This window comes from Lepidochelys olivacea, assembly GCF_965140295.1.
Source record: "Lepidochelys olivacea isolate rLepOli2 genome assembly, chromosome: 1".
Taxonomy (NCBI): domain Eukaryota; kingdom Metazoa; phylum Chordata; order Testudines; family Cheloniidae; genus Lepidochelys; species Lepidochelys olivacea.
This window is the reverse complement of record NC_140411.1, coordinates 307,297,751-307,321,005: the sequence shown is the minus strand read 5'-3', so window position 1 is coordinate 307,321,005 and position 23,255 is coordinate 307,297,751. Positions and strand designations below refer to the sequence as shown.

Below are 23,255 nucleotides of genomic sequence, written 5' to 3'. Positions count from 1 at the left end.
CTATGCAGGGACAATTTAGGATAAGTACCTAGCACTTCACTGAGCACAAGGCTAAGCTAAAACCCCAAGCAATCCTCCATAACCTAAGCTGTCTTGGAAGCATGGCCAGTTCCATGGGTCCCTGCATGTTGGCTGCTTTGGGTGGGGGGAGTACACTGCTCCTCTTTGGAGCAGTCGGAAGGCATGCTGCAGTGTGGAGCACTCCCCAAACAGGGTGGTTCAAAGATCCTCTGAGTGCTACCACATCATTCTTCCCTTCTGCTTCCCCCCACTCCCCATCCCCCATTTATATGGCCCAGTGCAGTAAGGACAGGATTTTACCATTACTGAGGCGGCCCAGGTAGGATGAGAGTGTTTTTCCTAAAATTTTAACTTGAGAATATTAAAACAGTAAAGCACAGAAGTGTAGATTCTTTAATAATCCTGTCATCAGGCCAAATCACAGTTACCTTCAGTTAACAGCTAATATGAGCAGTGGGAATTTGAGGAATCTAAATGTTGGTAACTATTAATGGCTGCATTTTGCTATATTGTTACCTTTCAATATCACACAGAGGTGTAGACAAGAAAAGTTGAGGTCTCAGGAACATGAAAGGTAGCGATGCATGTGTAGGGTTGCATATTTCATTTGCATTAGTTCATCTTAGCGTCAGGCTCTTGGTGAGGAAGCCCTAGAGTTTATACTGACCTGCTGTATTAGCAGGAGTGCTCTGTTGAAGATGGCTCATTACATTGTTACCAGAGTGAATGGGTTAAAATTTGAATTTGGCTAAATTTGTCAAAGCTCTTGGATAAGATATTAAAGATCTATGAACTGATGTAAAACTCCACCCCTTGACATTTACTAGATTAGTACATATGTTCATTTTTCCCAGCATAAAATGGTAGTTATTTTATAACATCTGTGTTTAACACTGTATAGAGATAAGACACAGGACTTTCTTTTCATGCTCGCATGGTGTTTTCAAGTACCAATAATGCAGTGAAAACACAGTACAAAACTCCCCAAAAGCATGTTGCTCCACAACAGAATGACTAACCATTACATGTATGTTTCTCACTGTCTTCCACCACTAATTGTGGAGTGCTCTCCTGCAGCCAGCTAATACATCAAAAAGATTTTGAAGGTGCTTGACTGTATGGACAGAAAACTAAAGCTGGAAAAGCCACAGTAATGAAATCTGGAAATTGGGATTGAGTTTTCAGAGATGTGGACTAAGGGTGAAATCCAGTCCTGTGCACAGGGCCAGAAGAAGTCCAATGCACCATTTAAGCACAATATTGAGAGCTTAAGAAGTAAGTGGTCCATAAGCATTGTGTGGGGTTTCTGCACATGGGTGAGTTTTGCCTTAATTAAACTCTATAGGAGAAGATAGTGATAGCATAGCTTTTAAAAAGTAACTAGTACTGTTTCATTATTTGAACAGAAAGTCAAGCTGTATTTGAGCTGAAATGGATGCGTCATGGATTTTCAGGGACATAAAGTACCTTCTGGTGTTCGAAGAAATCGAAAAATAACTCCTCTGCAATGCTGCAATACACAAAAGTTTATTTTTAAGATCTTTTTCTTTTCTGAAAGCAAAATATGATAAAACCTAACAGCAATGTATTTTGTACAACAGAAACAGTTTTTATATGAGAACAGACAATCCATGAAGAGTTTTTAAGTCTTAGAACTGTTTCCCTTTTTTATCATGCTTTCTTGTGGTCAACAAAAAGTTGTCACAGAAGACGTCATGGCAGTTAATCAGTGTGGCGTTTTCCCTCAGATCCTTGTCAGCTGGTGCCACAGACTGGAGGGCAGGATACTTTCTACTTTTTCCATCACAAAATTTAAAGGGGCGAAGAGAGTGCTGAGAAACTGCAAAGAAATCAGATAAACAGGTAGATCAAAATCGTGGAGACAACAGACTGTGACACAATGCTGTGCAGTTGAGGTGTTGTAGACCCTCCTCAAGAAATTCCTCTGGGTGACACTAATTGAATAATTTGTTTTTAAAGTCTTTAGGCCCAGTTTTGCCCTTAGATGCACATTGTCCATTTCTCAGTTTTGTAGTAAATAAAGCAAGTATTCCATTTTTCATAGATATTACTAACGAGTTAATGCACAATAAAGGCATAAATCTAGAATCTTAGATCCATGCCCGGATACAAGTCACTGTAGGCTTGATCCAAAACCCACTGAAGTAAAAAGGAATCTCTTGTATAAGGGCACAAACAGGCACTAACCACGGGAACACAATTTTGCCTTCAGAATTAGACCCATAATGGTTAAATATTATCAAAGCATATTCAGGCCCCCTTGGCTCTCTGTTCTAGAATTTATCCTGACTTGATCTTTCCTTTAGAAACAAGAATGCAATAGTTTGAGAGACATATCTGCGAGCTAGTCTTCACGTACAGTGCTGTAGAAACACAGCAGCACTGGTGCAGCTGCACCCTGGGGGGCTGGAACAGGTTTTTTGGTGGAGGTGCTGATGATGGAAACCATGTATTTGATGTTATTACTACTCCAAACAAATGAGTGTAGCAGCACCCCTAGTTCCAACACCAAAGGCTGAGCCACTGTAGCTCTGTTGATGGGAGAAGATCTCCTGTCGACATAGCACTGTCTGCGGCGGAAAGGGGGGGGGGGGGACGCTAGGTCGGTATAACCATGTCACTTAGGGTGTGGATTTCTCACACCCTTGAGCAACATAGTTATACCAATACAGGTCTGTAGTGTAGCCCTGGCCTGTATATTACTGCTATGAGAGGCTTACAAGGCCAGATCAGATGAATAGTTACCATTTTAACAGGGGTGGGTGGGCGGGGGGGAGGGTTGAGCATTTGAAAATAGAAGGAGATACCTTAAAACGGTCTGACTTTCAGAGGGTGCCATGTGAAACATTTTCTGAGAATTCAGCCCCACTGACGTGTCTCAAGTGGAGTACCTCAGAACTGAGGAATTCCATATCACGGGTCAATCTTGAAAATGTTACCCCATATACATTAATTGTGCTATGTATTTACTTCAGTCTGTATTATGTACAGATGCGATGGGCCCCCTGTAGGTGCCTGGAATAAAATAGACTATTATGGCATACTGTATTTGTGCGGCTATTACACATATGCAAAGTCAGCCATCACCAGATTAAGAACAATGCTGCTTCCAGACATATGCTGGTTGACATAATTCTGCCAAAGAATATAGTTCTTTTATGGTATCAATTAGCAAATACCTGCATGATGTGTTGTTGTAGCATGCTGGTCCCATGATATTAGAGAGACATGGTGGGTGACGTATTACCTCACCCAAATATCGGTAAGCAGTTTCATGTTTCAGAATGTGCCATGTGATGAGCACAGAATACACGAACTCTGACATGAGAAAGAACTGCAATCCAGGGGCTTTGCTTGGCTGTATTCTGCCATAGTCCCATCTCCCCTGATGAGAGCAGAACATATATGTTTGTATATGACATTCAAATGCCACTCTGTGGGTTTTGCTTTTCAAGAAATCAGATCAGTCTGAATGCTGCTGAATTGGAGGATGCTGCTGAAACCCAGGTTACATACAGTAAACTCAGCTCAATTAAAGGCTACAGTACAGAATAAAAAATGTACAGGTCCAGTCTTTTGGTTGAGACATCTCTCTGTTTTGTTGTTTCCACTACTGTGTGATTTTTGCCTTGAAAATATTGTTGCTTCCAGAAATATGCTTGATATGTTTGATATCACTTGGCCAAAGATTAGAATCCCTTTAAGGTATCAGTCAGTAAAATAGAAGCAAGCAGTTTCATGTTTATCAGACAGTGTTTTGTGAAGAGTTTATTTTAACTGAAAACATATATGCTGTATATATTTTAACTGTATTAATAAATGTCATAAGTACTTGGTCTGCATCATATTTGAGGGGGTATCTTCTCAAAGATTCTCCTAGAAAAGACATTACCCAAGGAATAACTTGTGCATTATGAATGATATCAGTGACTAGTGACAAGACAGAGTCACAAACATGGCCCTTATCTCATTCCAAGGAAGCTAGGAGACTGTACCAGGCAGGTGTGCTTGTGAAGATCAAGCCAAGTTATATAGACCAGTACTGACCAAATGTGGTATCAAAGCTTTTGTCAGAGAGGTCACTGGAAATAGCCAAAATGCCTTAGCACTTTATGGAGTGATTCTGTCCAGACTGTATTTCCTTTTTTGTGAACAACTATTTGAAGTAAATGAATATGCCCTCTCCCCGACCCCTCCTGGAAAATGCAAAATATCACTACAGTAAACTTCAAACTTTGCTTTTAATTTGCACCTGAAGCATCCCACGTAACTAGAGGAAAGTAAATGCTATAACTGCCGTAAATTAAATTTGATTACTTTTTTAAATCAATGAAATTAGTGGCATTAAATTTTTTGGGTTTTGGTATTTACAGTACTTTTGTTTCTGAAATAACTTTAGATGTATCCTGTAGCTGAAACTTAGCAATTTACCTGTATCTAGAAGTACACAGAGGTACTACTGTAGTGGAGAAAGTGTGTCAAGTGACAGAGATCTAGAAAATATAATATTTAAACATATGGGGTGAAATCCAGATCATACTGAATTCACTGGCAAAACTCCCATTGACTTCAATGGGGTCAGGATTTCACTCCTGGATTTGTGTTGTCCCACAAGGGACACTTGCCAAGAGACTTCTACCAGCTCACAGCAATCAGATTCATCAGTAAGAGCGAGGGTCCTAGAGCCTTCCTTCTGTAATACCCAATTCTTAATCCCAACTCCTGCTCCACTACAATGATCTCAACCCACGAGCCACAAAGAGTGAGTTTCCAGACTCAGGCCTCCCTACAGTATCCTGGAGGTCTAACCACTAACCTTCAGGGAAGTCTGCTAAGTGTGTTCAGTGTTTCTGATTGGTTCCTCTCCCTAGATGGAATAAAGAACCCAAATTCCAGCCACAAACACTGTAAAACATGCCAGCTCCTCTCACCTTACTGCATTCCATACATTTGGTGGAAGACCCAGTAGCCAATATTTAATCTGTTGAACTAGAGCTCAGTGTGCAGCCCTTGGAAAGCTTTTAGTGCTCATGTTCTCAACCATCACTAGCAGCTGTGCAATCTAATTTCATACCACACTGAGGTACCCTGGGGGTCTCCCGTCTGCATCCTTTACGTTGTTTATGCTTTTGACCTTTCCTGTTGACACTGACAGTTTCTCCCATATAGACAGCAAAAGAAACAGCACCAGCAATAAAAGAGCATAATTATTGATGTGAGATTGGCAGAAGCTGTTTTTATTTTTATGTTTTTGGAAAGAAACTCTGTCACCTTGAATATTTGACAGTGACTGACTTAGAAAGAATTCTGCTTTCTGACAGCACCCTTGAAACAGTATGGTCTGATTAAAAAAAATCCTAGGGAAAATGTTTATAAGGGCTTCTAGTCTGCTTCCCAGCTGACATTTATAAGAGCCTTTTCATCAACAAGAAACTGACTAATGACAGCTCTGGTCCTGTGATTAGACAGGCATGGATAGATCCTTGCAATCAGTGGAGCTCCAGGTAGATAAGAGGTCTTCTTGCTTGATGCGCCTCACTGATTATGTGGAAAAGAGAGAAACTGACCACGTGCAAAGTGATTTCAAACACACAAAGGATCTGAATAAAGAGAGAAAAATATTTTTTCTCCATCTTCCTTCTCTTTAATAACCTTCGGGGTAACTATTGTAGCCACAACATTTTCAGGCAGAGATGGGATTGTTCAGTTGATGGAGTCACTTTAACAAAGGCTGATTTCTCCAATTAACTGTCACTCTCATTTTCATCAAAGAAATATTTGTATGCCATCGAGTCATGCAAGCACCTGGCTTTTTTAATGACTGACTTACGGATTCTTTGTACCGTATGAAAAAGAAAACAAAAGAATAAAAAAGCATCTACATTACATGCTGACAAATTTATCCCAAGTGGTGCAATCAAAAAACATGTACTGCTTGCCTTCATCTCTTGAGTGCCCTCCCAAATTTTTTCATTAGAAGGGCTAGTGAAAATAATCAGAAAATTACTGCATTATTTCTTCCACTAGCAAGGCAGCCATTTGAACCAGTGCTCCTTTATATGGCATTTTAACTTTACTACCTGGCCCACTACCAGCTCTTTAAGGAAACTTCCTGCCTGTGTCTCAGAAGACTGCCAAAAATGCAGGCTAGAAATATGTTCTTCCATAACCAAGTGGAAATGCTAAAACATGTTGCTATTTGAAAGTTAACTATTCCTGATCTATGAAATCCATCATATTTAACAACTGGATTCTTCCCATGTGAGAAAAAGCCACCTCCCCCCAGCCAGGCAGAGAATCACAGAATTGGCTACTTGCATGTTGTGGGGATTTTCACCTTCTTCTGAATCATCAGGAAATGTTCATTGCCAAAAGCAGGTTAAGGGATTCGATGGATCAATGGTCTGGTGTGGCACGGCAAATCCTATGGTTGAGATTCTGTGCTGCACCTCTTAGAGGCACAGCTCAGGAGGAGAAGGGAGCTATAGTGACTTTAAGCCACCTTTGCACCCTTCCACTTCTGGGCAGCTCTGCAGCCCCTGGGGGAATACAGACAGCGCTGGGGGCCCATTTAACTTCTGGAAGCCTGCCCTGGCTGCTCTTAGGTTGCAGTATTGCACAGTCTTCTCAACTTTCTGTGCTGCAGCCCCATCTCCAACACACCCTTCCTCTTCCCAGCCCCACCCTGCTCCATGGGGCTCCTGAGAGGGTCCCTGGAAAGCAGTTTTCTGCACTGAGGGTGTTCTCCCTTGGCAGGATCCAGGGCTTTTAAGGCCCCTTTATGCCACTCTAGCTTGGTTCTCTCCCCTTATGTTCTTATGAAGACACCTTATATTGCAATTCCAGGAGCAGATTGATAGGAGAAGCAGCACTGCACTCCGTTTGTATTTCTAAACAGCTGGTTTGTGTTAATTATTTATGTCTGAGATTTTATAGATAGTTCTAGTGCCAATTTTAAAAAATCAAGATATCAGTGTCTCCCTGAAGTAGGGTGGAGTTAAACCCAAGCTCCGCGTTCTTCTCTTATCAATAGCTCACCCTGTTTAACAACAGCTTCCTCCTATTATAAGCAGTACACTTGTGTCTCTGCCCTGATCTGGACTCTAGAACTCCTGCTTCCACCAGGGAGTTCTTGTGGGCTGGCTTCCCAGTAATCTTAGCACATGCAGCTGGGAGTGACAGCTAGAGGGAGGGGCCATTCTAGCATAGCTGGCAGGTTATTTATTATGTGTGTTGTTATTAATAAAAATAATTTAGATAGCACCACAAATTTATATGATGCTCGCAAAAACAAATTAGGACATCAACCCTGCCCCTATAGAGCTTATACACCACAGCCTGATACCGAATCTTAGCACAGACCCTTACAGAGACCCAATGTGGTAAATAGAACTCCTCAAGAATTCTGTACGAGAGGATCCAGTCACAGGAGTGGGGCTTGAGACAGAAGAGACAAAAGGGAGAAACACACATACACCCCCCCCCCCCAAAATCACAATCACTCAGGAAAGGGAAAGTGAGGAGAGATTCTCTGCAAGCAGGGTGGAAAGATTCCTGGAAAAAGTGCGTGTTCGGGAAGTGGTAGAAGGAGGAGAGAGAAGGGGAATTGGCAGGCTGGGAGTGAGAAACTACCAAACACAGGGGAAAGCAGGAGAGAAGGTGTGAACTGAGAAGTGGGATACATAGTGAAGATAGCAGTAAAATTGAAGGGCTTTGTAGGAGTGTACGAAATGAGCAGAAGAGTCTAAGGGGGTGAGATGTGTGATGTAAAATGGTAAGATTGTTAGGGTGTTGATTGTGAAGACAAGGACTGTGTGTTTGATGCAGTAAGAGATGGGAGGCCAATGAAGGGGATTGGGAAGGGGAGGAGGGGGAGGAAAGTGACTTTCATTATAGGCTGGAAGCGGAGGAGTGAGAAAAGAGAAAACCTAAATAGAGAAGCTACAGAAATGTACCTCTGCCTGTCATACCATTATTATTACAAGCACTTATAAGCATCACTACAATGAGATCTGGACACTTTGACTATATTACAAAGCTTACTTAACCATGCAAGCTGCATAAAATCCAGCCCTCCAGAGGCACTAAGTGGATGTAGACATTTCATAGGGAGCTTCATACTCATTCCTTCTTAGGGATCCTCTAAAATCCTTACATTGCCTTGACACTGGGATCAAAGGTTCTGATAGGATCAGTTAAGAAACTGTAAAAACCCAGAGTCTGATTCAGCTTTTAATTTGTATCTTTTGGAGGGTTACTGTTTATGGACCACTTAGTTTGCCCTGTATTGGACTGATCAAGGATTCCTCTTGTATAAACTGTGATGTTTCATTGTTAAATAAGTTATTTTAGCCTTACAGTGGATTCATAGAGAGTTTAGGACCAATTAGATTTCAGCTTTGGCTGAAACCAGCAGTGTCTAGAATAATAAAACGTATTGCTTCAGGTAGTCCTCTGCCCCCTCTGTCCCACCTCCATTTCCTCTAGCTTTTCCCCCCTCAAGAACGCCTGATTCCTTTTCTCTACCCAGACAGGGGGGGTTGGGTTTTTTTAACCATCAAGACCTGCTGCAAGTTGATTCATGAGATGAAGCAGGTGTCTACACAAGGGACTCTCTCTCCCAAGCACTGTGAGGACGAATGAATAGTATTCACAGACTTGTATGAGCTTCAAAGTGTCAGTGGCTGTACTTGCAAGTTTCATAGATTCAGAGAATGTAAGGCCAGAAGGGACTGTTAGATCACCTAGGCTAACTTCCTGCATAACACAGGCCACAGAACTTCCTTGAAATAATTCCTGTTTGACCTACAGCATATCTTTCAGAAAAAACATCCACTCTTGATTTAAAAATTGCCAGTGAAGGAGAATCCACCACAACCCTTGGTAAGTTGTTGCAATGGTTAATTACCTTCACTGTTAAAAATGTGCGCCTTATTTCTAGTGTGAATTTGTCTAGCTTCAGCTTCCAGCCACTCAATCTTTTATACCTATGCCAGCTAGACTGAAGAGAGCCCATCATCAAATATTTGTTCCCCAAGTAGGTGCTTAACAAATGCAAACAGCTCCACACATGCTATATTCAGTTTAACTGAAGTACACCATATTTTGTAAATTGCTAAACCTCAACCTGCAGTAATATGAAGTTGGATTTAATTTTTAAATTGGTCCAAGATGGCTCTCAGTTACACATGTGCAGTGCTCTTGGGATTGACAGATGTAAGCAGAAGAATAATTTAGCCATGCTAAAATTATGACGTATTCTTGTAGTTTTGCAATAGTTACAATACATCCCATGATGTTGGTTAAACCACAACATGTCAATCAGACAAGAGTATTAATTCCACACACACAACCAAAATAATATTCAGAACGTTCATCTTTTTAGGTATGTTCAAAATTAATTCCCTTAAAAGGTGAAAAGGCAGCTGTGGCTTGCTGGTGGTCTGTTCCACTGAGCCTTGATATCACTGCATATCAAAGGGACGCCTGTCATCACACTTCTTAGGGTCTGTCTACCAGCCGATGTTAAAGTGCAGCGCTTTAACGTGGCTGCGTAGTCGCGGCTCCAGTGCTGGGAGAGAGCTCTCCCAGCGCTGTAATAAAACCACCTCCATGAAGGGAATTGCTCCCAGTGCTGTAACACTGTCTACACTGCCACTTTATAGCGCTGAAACTTGCAGCGCTCAGGGAGGCGTTTTTTCACACCCCTGAGCGAAGAAAGTTTCAGCACTATAAGTGGCAGCGTAGACAAGGCCTTAGGTTTCACATAGTTTGGCTACCCCACCTTTTTAGTTGACAACAAAAATGAGACATCTGAGTCTAAGCCCCTGGATCAGTCAATGGACAAAGGTCACACAGAGGCTGTCACCAGACTGGCCTGATTTTCACTCTGTCCATTCACAATTAAAAGCCAGCTGCTGCCTGTGTTTGTTTATTAAGACAGACACATAGCTAAATCCCTATGAATGTTCGTTAACATAGCAAACATGCCATGTAGCTTCAGAGATGTACACCGAGGTCAGTGACATGGCCTATTTCATACAGGGTTAATAACTTGGCATTGAGTTAGTTTTGTTTGTGTTCATTTATTGTGCTCCATTCTATTCTCAGATACAGGACGCAGTCACATATTGAGCCCTGAGGCTTCTATTCCATTAACATCAATGGAAGCTACATGCACCTATCACAGGAATAGATCCCCTTGGTTGCATTGTATTCCCAAAGTGACTTTGGTGTCCAAAACAAGAGCTATTTGAGGAAACAACTGCTAGTGTATCACAAATGTAAATATTAACACCCCACCCACCCAATTTGATTGCACCCATCACACAAAAAATGGCAAGTGAAGCCCATGAAAGTCCACAATCAGGTTTGTCTGATTCCAGCACCCCATTACCTGTAGCAGGCTCGTTGCCTGAGGTGCTCAGACAATTTCAACTCTCTGCTCTTAAATAAGTCATGAGGCTGACAACCAATGGGGTTGCACAGGGTACACGGAAGGGCAGAATTTGGCCCACTGACTGCTAATACCGGCATACTGCATATTGAATGAACAAAACAGACTGGAAGCAAAATCTGTGCTTCAGAGACATTGCTTTTTCTTTTTATTCTCTGAAGGAAGTTTCCTGGGAACACATCCCTTACTCATACACCTGACCAGCCTTAAAACTTCTTTGCTGTGATGCCTACAAAAATCTGGTTCTAGGCACTTTGGTGATACAAATAATAAATAACAATGATAACTGGTGTGTTTATACCACAGCCTATCATGCTGACCAATTCTGTCTCATTGTTTTCTTGTATTGTCTGTCTGTATCCATCTGTTGTCTCTTGTCTTATACTTAGAATAAACTCTTTGAGTCAGGGACCATCTTTTTGTTCTGTGTTTGTACAGCACTTAGCAGGATGAGGTCCTGTTCCATGTGCATAATAATAAATAAAATGATAATAATAACAACAATAATACATGCCATCCACTATATACCTATAGATATACTCAAGGCTAAATGCATAAAGGACTATTTCAAGCAAGTTATTGTATTTTTTCTGTTGACAGACATGTTAGCTTTTATCCCAGCTGATCAAGTCATCTATCCTCTTTGCCTGCAGACACAGGAATTCTTAATGAAAGAGCCATTGCCATAACAGACACAAACTACTACTAGAGCTTTGGATTAAAGCACTGTCAAGGTTCCTTCCCCACTCTGAACTCTAGGGTACAGATGTGGGGACCTGCATGAAAACCTCCTAAGCTTACTTTTACCAGCTTAGGTTAAAACTTCCCCAAGGTACAAATTAATTTTACCCTTTGCCCTTGGATTTCCATTGCCACCACCAAACTTTATCTGGGTTTACTGGGAAACATAGTTTGGACACGTCTTTCCCCCCAAAATCCTCCCAACCCTTGCACCCCACTTTCTGGGGAAGGTTTGGTAAAAATCCTCACCAATTTGCATAGGTGACCACAGACCCAAACCCTTGGATCTTAGAACAATGAAAAAGCATTCAGTTTTCTTACAAGAAGACTTTTAATAGAAGTAAAGGAATCACCTCTGTAAAATCAGGATGGTAGATACCTTACAGGGTAATTAGATTCAAAACATAGAGAATCCCTCTAGGCAAAACCTTAAGTTACAAAAAAGACACACAGAAAGGAATAGTCATTCTATTCAGCACAGTTCTTTTCTCAGCCATTTAAAGAAATCATAATCTAACACATATCTAGCTAGATTACTTACTAAAAGTTCTAAGACTCCATTCCTGTCCTGTCCCCGGAAAAAGCAGCATACAGACAGACCCAGACCCCTTGTTTTTCTCCCTCCTCCCAGCTTTTGAAAGTATCTTGTCTCCTCATTGGTCATTTTGGTCAGGTGTCAGCGAGGTTACCTTTAGCTTCTTAACCCTTTACAGGTGAGAGGATTTTTCCTCTGGCCAGGAGGGATTTTAAAGGGGTTTACCCTTCCCTTTATATTTATGACAAGCACTGATATATTTGACCAGCCTGGCTGATGGAGTAGCTGGTTGACTCCAAAAGGGGTCCCTGGACAATCCTTCCTGGTCAGAAGGATATGAGGTCTTGAGAAAGGCACTAAAGAATGAGCCTTGGGGTACCTTGAAAGCTCCATCAAAGCCTCCTCCATCCCCGGAAAAAAACTAAATGAGTGCAGAGGAACTTTAGCATAATTTGGAAAATTACAAGAAGGCCAAAAGAGTATTTTGGACCCACTGAGCTCCACAATAAGAAGTACATTAAATAATAAATTATTGGTCTGGGTTCTCAGCATTTCTTGGAGGAGGAAGTAATGGTCTTGCTGGAACTTTGCTGGGAAGTGAATTTTCCCACATGCCCCCTGTGGCTGCGAAAATCAGAGTAGTGATGCTCTTAGACTTGGCAAGGAAAAAAGCAAGTTGGAGTACAACTTGTTTTCCCCATATTAACGCTCCGTGGCCAGAAAAGCAGAATTAGCAGGGTCCTCAGCAGATGCAGCTAACAGAGCTGGAATATGAGGTCTGGACACAAGCACTGAGGCTGTATCATTTGTTGCAGTTTCAGAAAAGGGACACTGCAATTTGCTTTGGTTAACATTGAACCACATTTTTCCTGGTACTACTTGGAGTTTGTGCCGTTCCTGTCTTGCACTGGGAAGTACCGTGTAGTTATCACAATCTTGCACAGCCTTGCAGTTTATTTTTCTGAACAGGCTGGGGCTCTGCAATCTGTTATTAGTTTACTTTATTGGATTATCCATTAAAACGCAGATATCCCCCTCCTTTTTGGCAGAGTCACAAGAAACCAAGACCAACAACAGAGTCATATAATCCAGAGAGGAAAGACTGGAGTGTATTTTACTGATTAGCTCCTTAAATGATTTCTAAATGTTCTCCTGTTCAGTGATAGACCTCTTGATGGTCCTTTTGTACTAACAAATATTCAGACACTTCATATCCAGCAATGTCTAGCTCAGCACCATTTTATTTGTGCATTTCCCTTTTTGTTTTGTGTTTGTATTTACCCAAAAACCAAGGCGTGTCAGTGAATACTCACAGCTTTTGCAAAGACCCCCATAAGCTCCGGGAACTGATGTGTCAGGAGGGCTAGCATGGCTGTGAAGGAACACAATCCAGCAGTGAAGAGTATAAAGAAAGGAAGCTCTTTCTTGGGATAAACTGAAACTTCATGAAATGCTGCAGAGGAAAGCAGAAAGGAAAAACATGGTGTAGGTAAAATACCTTCTCATCTGGGTTAAGCAGTTACATAGAAGCCACAAAGGTTCCAAGGTTTGGTTTAGTGGGAAGACGCATCTAAAGGTTCTGAATGCCAGAATCATTTGAGACGCCTCTTCCCATTTCCCTACCCTTTAACAGACTCTTCCTTCCACTATAATCCTCTGTGCCTTCCTTGACTCCTCCCAGCATAGCCTCCCTTCCATTCCATCTCACCACTAGCTGATTCCTTCAGCATCTTCATCACCATCATCAGCATCTTCATATATTAATAATACATTTATTTTTTTCGATGCTGATGTGCATTAACTAATGTAATTTATCCAAGCTAGGGAAACTTGCTGAAATAAAGGCAGGGAATGAAACCACTCTACAAACCACCATATGATGCGAGGAATAAAAAAATCCAACAATAATCAATACCAACTAATAGGGAAACAGAAAAGTCTCTGGCTTGGGCCTGAAGAGACTCACAATATGCTCTTGCGGGAAGAAGTATCCCAGAGCTGAGAGTGGGAACTTGCCTGGAGGAAAGTTTCGCTTAATCAAACCTTTTAAGATGGCTCAGCTTCAGGTTGGGAAATCTGGCCAGTTTGGCAAATGTTCTGGCCAGTTCTTGTTTTGTCGAACTGTGTCTCCCATTCCATCCCTACTTTTAAGTTCTAGTCAGGATCAGTGCTTGACTTTCAAATGACAATAGTTTTTCTCTTAAAAGGATACACTTCCAGCTGGTAGATCTAAAGTTCGACTTACCATACCAGCTTGTTTTTTAATTTTAAATGTCATGGTGGTATACATACATATCATACCATTCTTCTACTCTGCCTGCCTTCTCCATTTTTATGGGCAGGTATGGCTGAAGGTATGCAAGAATCCTGCTCAAAGCCTGCTTATTTTGCCCCTGCCGGGTCACAGGAACAGGGCAGTCAAGCAGCATGGTATAGAACTGCACAACATCCAGTTTGGACTGTTGCAGCTCTCATTTGATGGGCCCATAAGGCTTCTTTGAATAGTTAAAATAAAAATAACAATTTCAAGTGTGTTAGAGTTTGGGGCCTGCAAATCTTGTTCTCTTAAAAAAATCAGCATACGGTTTTCAGGCGAAACATGGTTAGATAATTTCATTTAAATCACATATGTAAGTATCAAATTGCAGATTAGAGTTGGGAAAATACAATTGCACAAGCATTCTAATGCAGGCTCCCACTTCTCTTGCCTTTGACTGAAATATCCAATCTGTTGTTGTAGTTCATTTAAAGCAAAAATTAGGTTTGGTTGATGTTTGTACTTAGCTGGGGTTAATCTTTTCAATCTCTCTTTCATTTGAAGCAAACTGAGCAAACTGTTCCTCATGCAAACCCCAGAGCTATGATAGCATTTCAGCAGAAACTCTCCCTTCAAATTACCTACCGAAAGTTACCTTTAAAATATAAGCAATTAAAGGTTTAGACAGGCATGTGGTGTAAAGGATCTCTACACAACCTGTGTCTCTCACAGTATGTGAAAACCTTCTCTTCTCAAACCCAAGAGATTTGACAGTACAAGGCATTTCTCACAATTATCAGAGCAAAACATTACGATCAATGTTCGGTATTAAAGAGTCCCTTGCTTCTAACATCTGACAACACCAATTAATTTTGCACCTAGAAGGGAGAACGCTTACTATTCTGTATCAATTTGTCATTCCCAAATTTACCTGGCACTCCACCCTCCATTTAACAGTATCCCTTGGAGTAAAGCATTCTGAGAGTCCTAAGAGGTATTGTTATAATTAGGGTGATTATAACGGGGTGGGGAGATAGAGCTGGTTGCCAAGAATTACGGTGTAATATCAGAGAGAATGTGTTATGAAAGAAGGGCCTGACAATGAGGGGACTCTTGCTATATTACTTCTACCTACAGTTTACCCAGACAGATTTATTAAGAATAGTTAAACATAACTTAGCCTGAACTGGAGTTGTTATAAAAGAAAGACCTATTCCAGGAGAGACACAAACACAAACGGAACACAAGCACATTTTCATTTATTTTTCAAAAAATAATTTAAATTTACTCCCTTTTTTGAGTCCTCCAGTGCATCTTATGTCTGCCTTTTGGAACCTGATCCTGCAAACATCTCCGCATGAGCACCTGTGCTTTCCAACCAAGTCCCATTGACTTCAATGGGAAAGAGTGTGGGAACGCAGTTCTGAGTGTGTGACATTTCCAGGACTGGCCAGTTAGGCCTGATACTGCAAAGAGTGACTCGTGTTTAACTTTGTGCTTGGCAAGCAGTCCCATTGACTTCGACTGTAAAACTCTCCAAGGGCAGGGGACTATCTTTATATCTGTATCTTGCACAGCATTTAGAACACGCTTGGTGCTTTACAAATTCATAATAATAAATGACTGGTGAAATTTCACATTAATATCTTGATAAGAATCACACACATCATTACATGAAGAAAACCCTCTTTGTGACTAGGCACCTCTTACAATAGCTCTCTTACAAGAGGTCACAATAACATAGTCCTTATGCAGGCTCAATCCTGCAGTGTTGGGAAGGCAAAACTACCTTGAATTTAGACAGTGGTTTCCTGCATTAGGACTATAGGGCAGGACAACTGTATTTTTAGTTTGATGGTATGATATCCTAGATAAAGGAACAAACATACCTTATCTGTCTTGGCAAGAAAGAAACAGATTTTTAAAAGAAGTACATCCCCAAGGTAATTGGACTTTTTTTTCTTTTTTGACATCAATACAGATACCTAAAACTTTATGAGCTGTAGCTATGAATTGCCATTTTAACAATCAAGTGAACTCTCAAGATTCACTGTCAGCCAATCATTCTAAGTCAGTGAACCCAACTTCATAGGTATCCGTGGAGGCCAGTATTGCAGAACGGTGATAAACAACCCTTTGGTGCCAAGAACCAGGGATAAAAAAGAGAAAAAGTTCAGACTTACATGGAAGTAGTTCTCTGTCTGCTGTTTCTGTACAGATGGGGTATGGGTAAAAAAGGTGTCCTTTTTCCAAAGGATAGGGGATCATTCTGAAAGCTGAAAAGGACAAAAATAACACATAGGACACTTTATTGTGAGTGCAGTATTTACACGACATATTCAGCAGGGTACCTTACATGTATTAACGATTTTGAAAAGCAAAAATGAACTAGGCACTAAATCCCAAATTTTCATACTTGGGTACCTACTATTGGACGCAAAATACTTATTTAACAGTCTAAATATGCATTTAGCCCTCAATCCGGCAAACACTTATCCACATACTTAATTTTTACTCACATCTATAGTCTCATTGGAGTCAGTGGGACCACTTTACAAGAGTCAAGTCAACTACGTAACTATCTGTTTGCAGGATCAGGGTGTCAGGTACCTAAATTTAGATATTTAAATTTGAAAACTTTGAATTAGCATTTTTAGAGTTTCCAAGACTTTTGAGATTCGGGGGGAAAAAAGAGTAGCTATGTACAGCAGCCCTACTTTCATTACAGAGAGAACCTCAAAACAGTGTTACCAGTTTGGGCCCAATACTTGCATTCTTCTGATCTCCCAAAACTTCCACTGACTTTAGTGGGAGTTTTGCGTGCAGGAAGAAAGCAGAATGGTACCCCAATTAATTACCCAGGGTGTACCTGCAACAAAACATGGAACAAACATTCTGCCAGTCAGGAGACATCTCCAGGCTGTGCACATGATAATGTGGGTTGTGTTTGTTCATTTGGCAATCTCAGCTTAATAAAGAATTATTAAAACCAGGTTCCAGTAATGCATTATTTTTAAATGTAGCAGATCAAGCAAGGTTTCCAGCATGAGCACTGAAGTCACAGATTAAATAATACTTTATCTTTTGTATTTTTAAAAAAATATATGTAACATTTAAATCTAAATTAATAACAGAGAGGGAGGCAAATTGATTGCTAAATCTGTATTCTGTTGATGTCATAGACCACCTGAGTTATACTCCTGTGGTTTATGGAACCATCAGGACCCTTGACTGAATTACAGTTTTGCAATCAATCCATCCTTTTCTATTATCCTATATGTTAGTTCCACTGTTAAGATGTCATCAACATGTTATTCTCACTATTCCTATGAACATCATTCACTGAAGCAATTTTTCCTCAACAGATGTCCTATAAGTACTATATGCTGTAGGTGCAGAACACACACCCCCCCCCCCAGTGCTCCATGATAGATCTCACACAGAGCAGTGAAGAACTGTATTAAGAATGAATGATTGCTATGTACCACAATATTTTCAGTTGTAAATACTACATTTAAAGTAATTGTAGTTACATCCTACACTGTATTTTCAGTGTATTTGTTTAAAATAGTAATAAACAAGAAAGAATGTTCTCAATGAAGAATGACAGTATTCCCCTGTAACCAGCTTTAGCGAACATATGGGTTTTATTCTAGTGTCTGAATATTACTGAAAAATAAAAACATTATGTATGTGATTCCAGCCTTTGGAATGCAGTCAATCTACACCACAGTTATATCGCTCAAAGGTAATAATGTCTTGCCAAAGAGCATATAAACCTCTCTAAACTCGAGGAGAGATCCTGTCCATTTACGGTTTGCTGAGGTAAAAAATGTTATCAATTTTCCCGAAGTAACAGAAATTTCTTAGAGATTAAAATATTAAAAACTCTTTGGTCCTTAGCTCTTTAGAAATGAAAGATTCATGCTGTTTCAATCAGTGATTTTAATATGAGGAAAGACTAGCGTGGCACTGCTGGAAAATATAAAAGATAGATCTCCCTGCAACCTACATCAGACCCACTCTGAAAGAAACTAGAAACCTGTCTAAGCAGGACCAGCTTCTAGGAAAATGTTTAATGTGATTTACTTTAACAATTTATATTACAAGATCTCCTTCAGGAAGTAATGAACCGAAATTGAAACTACAATAACACTGTTTAAACAAAATTTACTTTGATTGATGGGTGGTTTTATCTCAAGACCTTTTTAAATATAAACCCATGTGAATGCTTTAATACATAGCAAGATATATAGTGCTTTTTCATCTTCCAGATGCTTTCAAGGGCTCTATATAGCACTGGTGAGGCCTCACACTTCAGGAAAGATGTGGACAAACTGGAGAGAGTCTGGAGAAGAACAATAAATGTGATAAAAGGTTTAGAAAATCTGAGCTATGAGGAAAGGTTAAAAAAACTGGGCCTGTTTAGTTTTGAGAAAAGAGACTGAGGGGAGACCTTATAACAGTCTTAAAATATATTAAGGGCTGTTATAAAAAGGACGGTGACCAATTGTCAAGGTGGGGAAAGACAATTCACCTCACAACAGATGTGACCAGAGGTCAGACCACGTCCACTGAAGGTAGGACAGAATAATAGGCTTAATCTGCAGCAAGGGAGATTTAGGTTAGATATTAAGAAAAACTTTCTAACTATAAGGGTAGTTAAGTTCTGGAAAAGGATTCCAAGGGAAATTGTGGAATCCCCATCATTGGAGGTTTCTAAGAACAGGTTAGAAAAGACGTGCCAGGGATGGTCTAGTTTACTTGGTCTTGCGTCAGTGCAGGGGGCTGGCCTAGGTGACCTCTCAAGGTCCCTTCGAGCCCTATATTTTTGTGATTCTATGAATTAATTAACTATACTTTCTATTTTAAGCCCAGAGTCCATGTGGTTTTTCCTGGGAGCAAGTAAAGGGTGTGTTAGTGTGTACATGAAATAACGCCTCATTGGACCAAATCCTGACCCTATGACTCTTTATTCCCATATGTGGGATCTCTGCACTAGCACAGCCAGTACTGAGGACAATCAGGCAATTTGGGCCATGGAATTGCTCTGCTGTTGGGACCTGAGCAGCAGCTGAAGGGCGCAGGAATCTCAAACAAATACTTTAACACAGTCTCCTAACTAGCCTCTCACAAATTTTGCCCCTCTTTCCTCCCTGTGGAGATTAGAGTAGGCCTGCAGCTGTAGTAAATCTCACACTGCTGGCTTGGGGCACAGGAGATAGCGTTTGGGCCGGGTCTCAGGGGCTGTGCCAACCTCCCTTTCTTTCCACTGATTTGCTCAGTATGTCTTCCTGCTGGATATGACTGGAGCAGTAGCCTAGTTTTCTCCCCTCAGAGTTGACCCAACAGATGCACTTAGATACATAGTGTCAATGGTCTGACCACTGGTCACATGTCTGTTGTGTGGTGAATTGACTTTCCCCACCGCGTCAAATGAGAAGCCTAATAAAACTGAACACCAGCTGCATATTAAACAAGAGGGAGTGTGGTGTAAGTAAGTATATGGTTCGATTCCTGCATGGGTGAGGGAGAGAGGGGCTTTCTCCCTGGAGGCATGACAAGCCATGGCCATGCCTTCTCTGTTCACTTTCTGGTCTGCACTGGCTAACTCTGGTCAGGGAGAAGAGATGGTTGCAGATGGCTCATCCTGCTGTAATTGTCCTCATGCTCATCCTTACACTACCAGCAGCCCCTCAGCCCGACTTTTTTCCTACAACATCCAGGTCTGAATAGACCTCGCATAGTTTAAGGGACAGGCCTTTAAGTCATAATGTGAATTGACACAGAAATTTAGAAACATCAGTGTATTACTGAGGCCAATGAGTGGCAGAAATAGAACAGCACTAAAGAGTTCAGGGCTCCCTGCTCTGCACTCATTCTATTAGGTGGCCATGCCACTACCAGCCGCCCCACATGGAACATTACAACACTCATAACTCGGTAAAGTGCTATAAACTTAACTGCGCTTTAAAAGTCCCTGCAGAATTAAATAAAAGCCCTTCACAGTGCCCCAACAACCTGAGTGCAAACCCAATATTCTAAGGCTTATACCAACCAAAGAAATCTAACTTAATATTCTATTACATAAATGTGAACAAACACCCAATGACCATTACTTCAGAGCTACTGAATGAATTTCCTTCCAACCTGGCTTGTTCATTAGATCTCAATTAGATCTACAAAATAACCAAGGCTGAACAAAATTCATACAGCTCATATTGAAGTATGTTTGCATACAATTTCTGATCACCCCATAAGGGGAATTGTTGATATTTATTTTACTACACACAGAACTCAGAAACGGCTGAACAGAGTTTGCTGAATCTTTTAAACAAGCTTATCTTTGAACTGAGACCAAATTTGGAGAATTGTTGGCCAAAAGGAATTAATTGGCCAACATTACCAGCATTGAAGGAAGGGGTTTATATAAGATAAACTGCATTTCAAAATGAACTATTGCAGTCTTTTTCACCCTCTCTAAAATGTAATATTTATATTCAGATTAGACTGGTAATACCATGTGTGCGTGGCAACTCCCCATCCCACTACTGTATTATCTAACCCTATCGGCCACAAAACAATTCAGGTAACACAGAGGTTAGCTAACAAACACAAAGTTGCAAGGCAAAGGATACCATTACATTTGGGAGAAGAAAATAAGTTGTTTTCACCTTCATAGTTACACTGGAGAATATGTGGTCAAATTTTAGGGACAGAGTCAGTAATGGGTCATACATCTTGGAAACCTTTGAAACTCAGACATATTTGTAATTAAGGGCTTTTCTGCATATAACATCTGGATCAAGCCAAACAAATCAACATCCCATATTGCATCATTTGGGCTTTTGAGTTTTATTGCAAATGGAAGTGCATTTTGATTGGAGGAAAACTGAAACAATGCCAGGAAATGACCAATATTCCAATGTGATTGTTATTATTTTTAAAACTAACTCTTTTTCTGAATTGTGGAGTGCAGTTTGGTGTGTGGGGGGAAGCCCTACAATTATTTTGTGGTTAAAAATACCACAAATCCTCCTGACTGCTAGGCCAATGAGGTTTTCTAGACATGTTTCAGTTAGAGCTTGCCTTAGAAGGAACAATCTGCATTCCTCCCAGAAGCAAAATGCACCACAAAATAATTTACTTTAAGAAATGATAGTACCTAACTTTGTCTAAGTCCCACCCAGATAAAATTTAGTAATATGCATTTTTAGGCATCAACTTCCTACATTCAAGCTGGTAAAGTGATAGCTGCTGGTAGTTTAAGTAACTTAATGGCATGGTAGGTTTCAGAGTAACAGCCGTATTAGTCTGTATTAGCAACAAGAAAAGGAGTACTTGTGGCACCTTAGAGACTAACCAATTTATTTGAGTATAAGCTTTCGTGAGCTACAGCTCTCAAATAAATTGGTTAGTCTCTAAGGTGCCACAAGTACTCGTTTTCTTTTTAATGGCATGCTATAATTTTAAGACATTATTGCTATGTCGATAGATATCAGTACAGAGAGCATCAGCAAGTGATCAAGTGCTGCACTCAATGTACTGTACCCTGCCAGGAAGAATTAGGACCCAGTTAAGTTTGTGTTCCTCTGCCATGGTTCATATGAGTTTAAATTTTGGTAGGACAGAGATGCCAAGGAAGCTGTTTGCATATCATAGAATACCAGGGTTGGAAGGGACCTCAGGAGTTCATCTAGTCCAATCCACTGCTCAAAGTAGGACCAAACCCCAATTTTCACCCAAGATCCCTAAATGGCCCCCTCAAGGATTGAACTCCCAACCCTGAGTTTAGCAGGCCAATGCTCAAACCACTGAGCTATCCTTCCCCCCCATAAGGGACATGAAACAGACAGAACGACATAATACAATATAATCAAATGTATTGTTTCTTGACTTTAGCAAAGCTTTTGACACGGTCTCCCACAGTATTCTTGTCAGCAAGTTAAGGAAGTATGGGCTGGATGAATGCACTACAATGTGGGTAGAAAGCTGGCTAGATTGTTGGGCTCAACGGGTAGTGATCAATGGCTCCATATCTAGTTGGCAGCCGGTATCAAGTGGAGTGCCCCAAGGGTCGGTCCTGGGGCCGGTTTTGTTCAATATCTTCATAAATGATCTGGAGGATGGTGTGGATTGCACTCTCAGCAAATTTGCGGATGATACTAAACTGGGAGGAGTGGTAGATACGCTGGAGGGGAGGGATAGGATACAGAAGGACCTAGACAAATTGGAGGATTGGGCCAAAAGAAATCTGATGAGGTTCAATAAGGATAAGTGCAGGGTCCTGCACTTAGGACGGAAGAACCCAATGCACAGCTACAGACTAGGGACCGAATGGCTAGGCAGCAGTTCTGCGGAAAAGGACCTAGGGGTGACAGTGGACGAGAAGCTGGATATGAGTCAGCAGTGTGCCCTTGTTGCCAAGAAGGCCAATGGCATTTTGGGATGTATAAGTAGGGGCATAGCGAGCAGATCGAGGGACGTGATCGTTCCCCTCTATTCGACATTGGTGAGGCCTCATCTGGAGTACTGTGTCCAGTTTTGGGCCCCACACTTCAAGAAGGATGTGGATAAATTGGAGAGAGTCCAGCGAAGGGCAACAAAAATGATTAGGGGACTGGAACACATGAGTTATGAGGAGAGGCTGAGGGAGCTGGGATTGTTTAGCCTGCAGAAGAGAAGAATGAGGGGGGATTTGATAGCTGCTTTCAACTACCTGAAAGGGGGTTCCAAAGAGGATGGCTCTAGACTGTTCTCAATGGTAGCAGATGACAGAACGAGGAGTAATGGTCTCAAGTTGCAGTGGGGGAGGTTTAGATTGGATATTAGGAAAAACTTTTTCACTAAGAGGGTGGTGAAACACTGGAATGCATTACCTAGGGAGGTGGTAGAATCTCCTTCCTTAGAGGTTTTTAAGGTCAGGCTTGACAAAGCCCTGGCTGGGATGATTTAACTGGGAATTGGTCCTGCTTTGAGCAGGGGGTTGGACTAGATGACCTTCTGGGGTCCCTTCCAACCCTGATATTCTATGATTCTATAATTTACAACACCTATAAAGAATATTAATTAGAGAAGAGATATGCAACTGAAAGATACTAATACTAAGCTCTTGACTCAGTTTTTACTTAGCCAAAATTCTATTAAAATAAATGGGAATCTGCCTGAGTGAGGAAGGAGTAAAAATTTGAATAAGGCCCTCAGGATTTGGCCCATTGTTTACA

General features: G+C 41.0%; 1 protein-coding gene across 4 annotated transcripts in view; it reads right to left on the bottom strand.

Moving 5' to 3' along the window:
- Positions 1-1,567: 1,567 nt before the first annotated feature.
- The window catches only part of ST7 (suppression of tumorigenicity 7), a gene marked incomplete at its 5' end in the record, with an annotated part of 234,365 nt that continues 212,677 nt past the window's right edge, over positions 1,568-23,255 (bottom strand). For all 4 annotated transcript variants that reach the window (XM_084624973.1, XM_084624974.1, XM_084624975.1 and 1 more), the window contains 3 exons: positions 1,568-1,861; positions 13,088-13,227; positions 16,215-16,307. In XM_084624973.1, the coding sequence (XP_084481099.1) occupies positions 1,766-1,861; positions 13,088-13,227; positions 16,215-16,307 (329 nt within the window). In that variant the 3' untranslated portion in view covers positions 1,568-1,765. The remainder of the gene's footprint in view (positions 1,862-13,087; positions 13,228-16,214; positions 16,308-23,255) is intronic.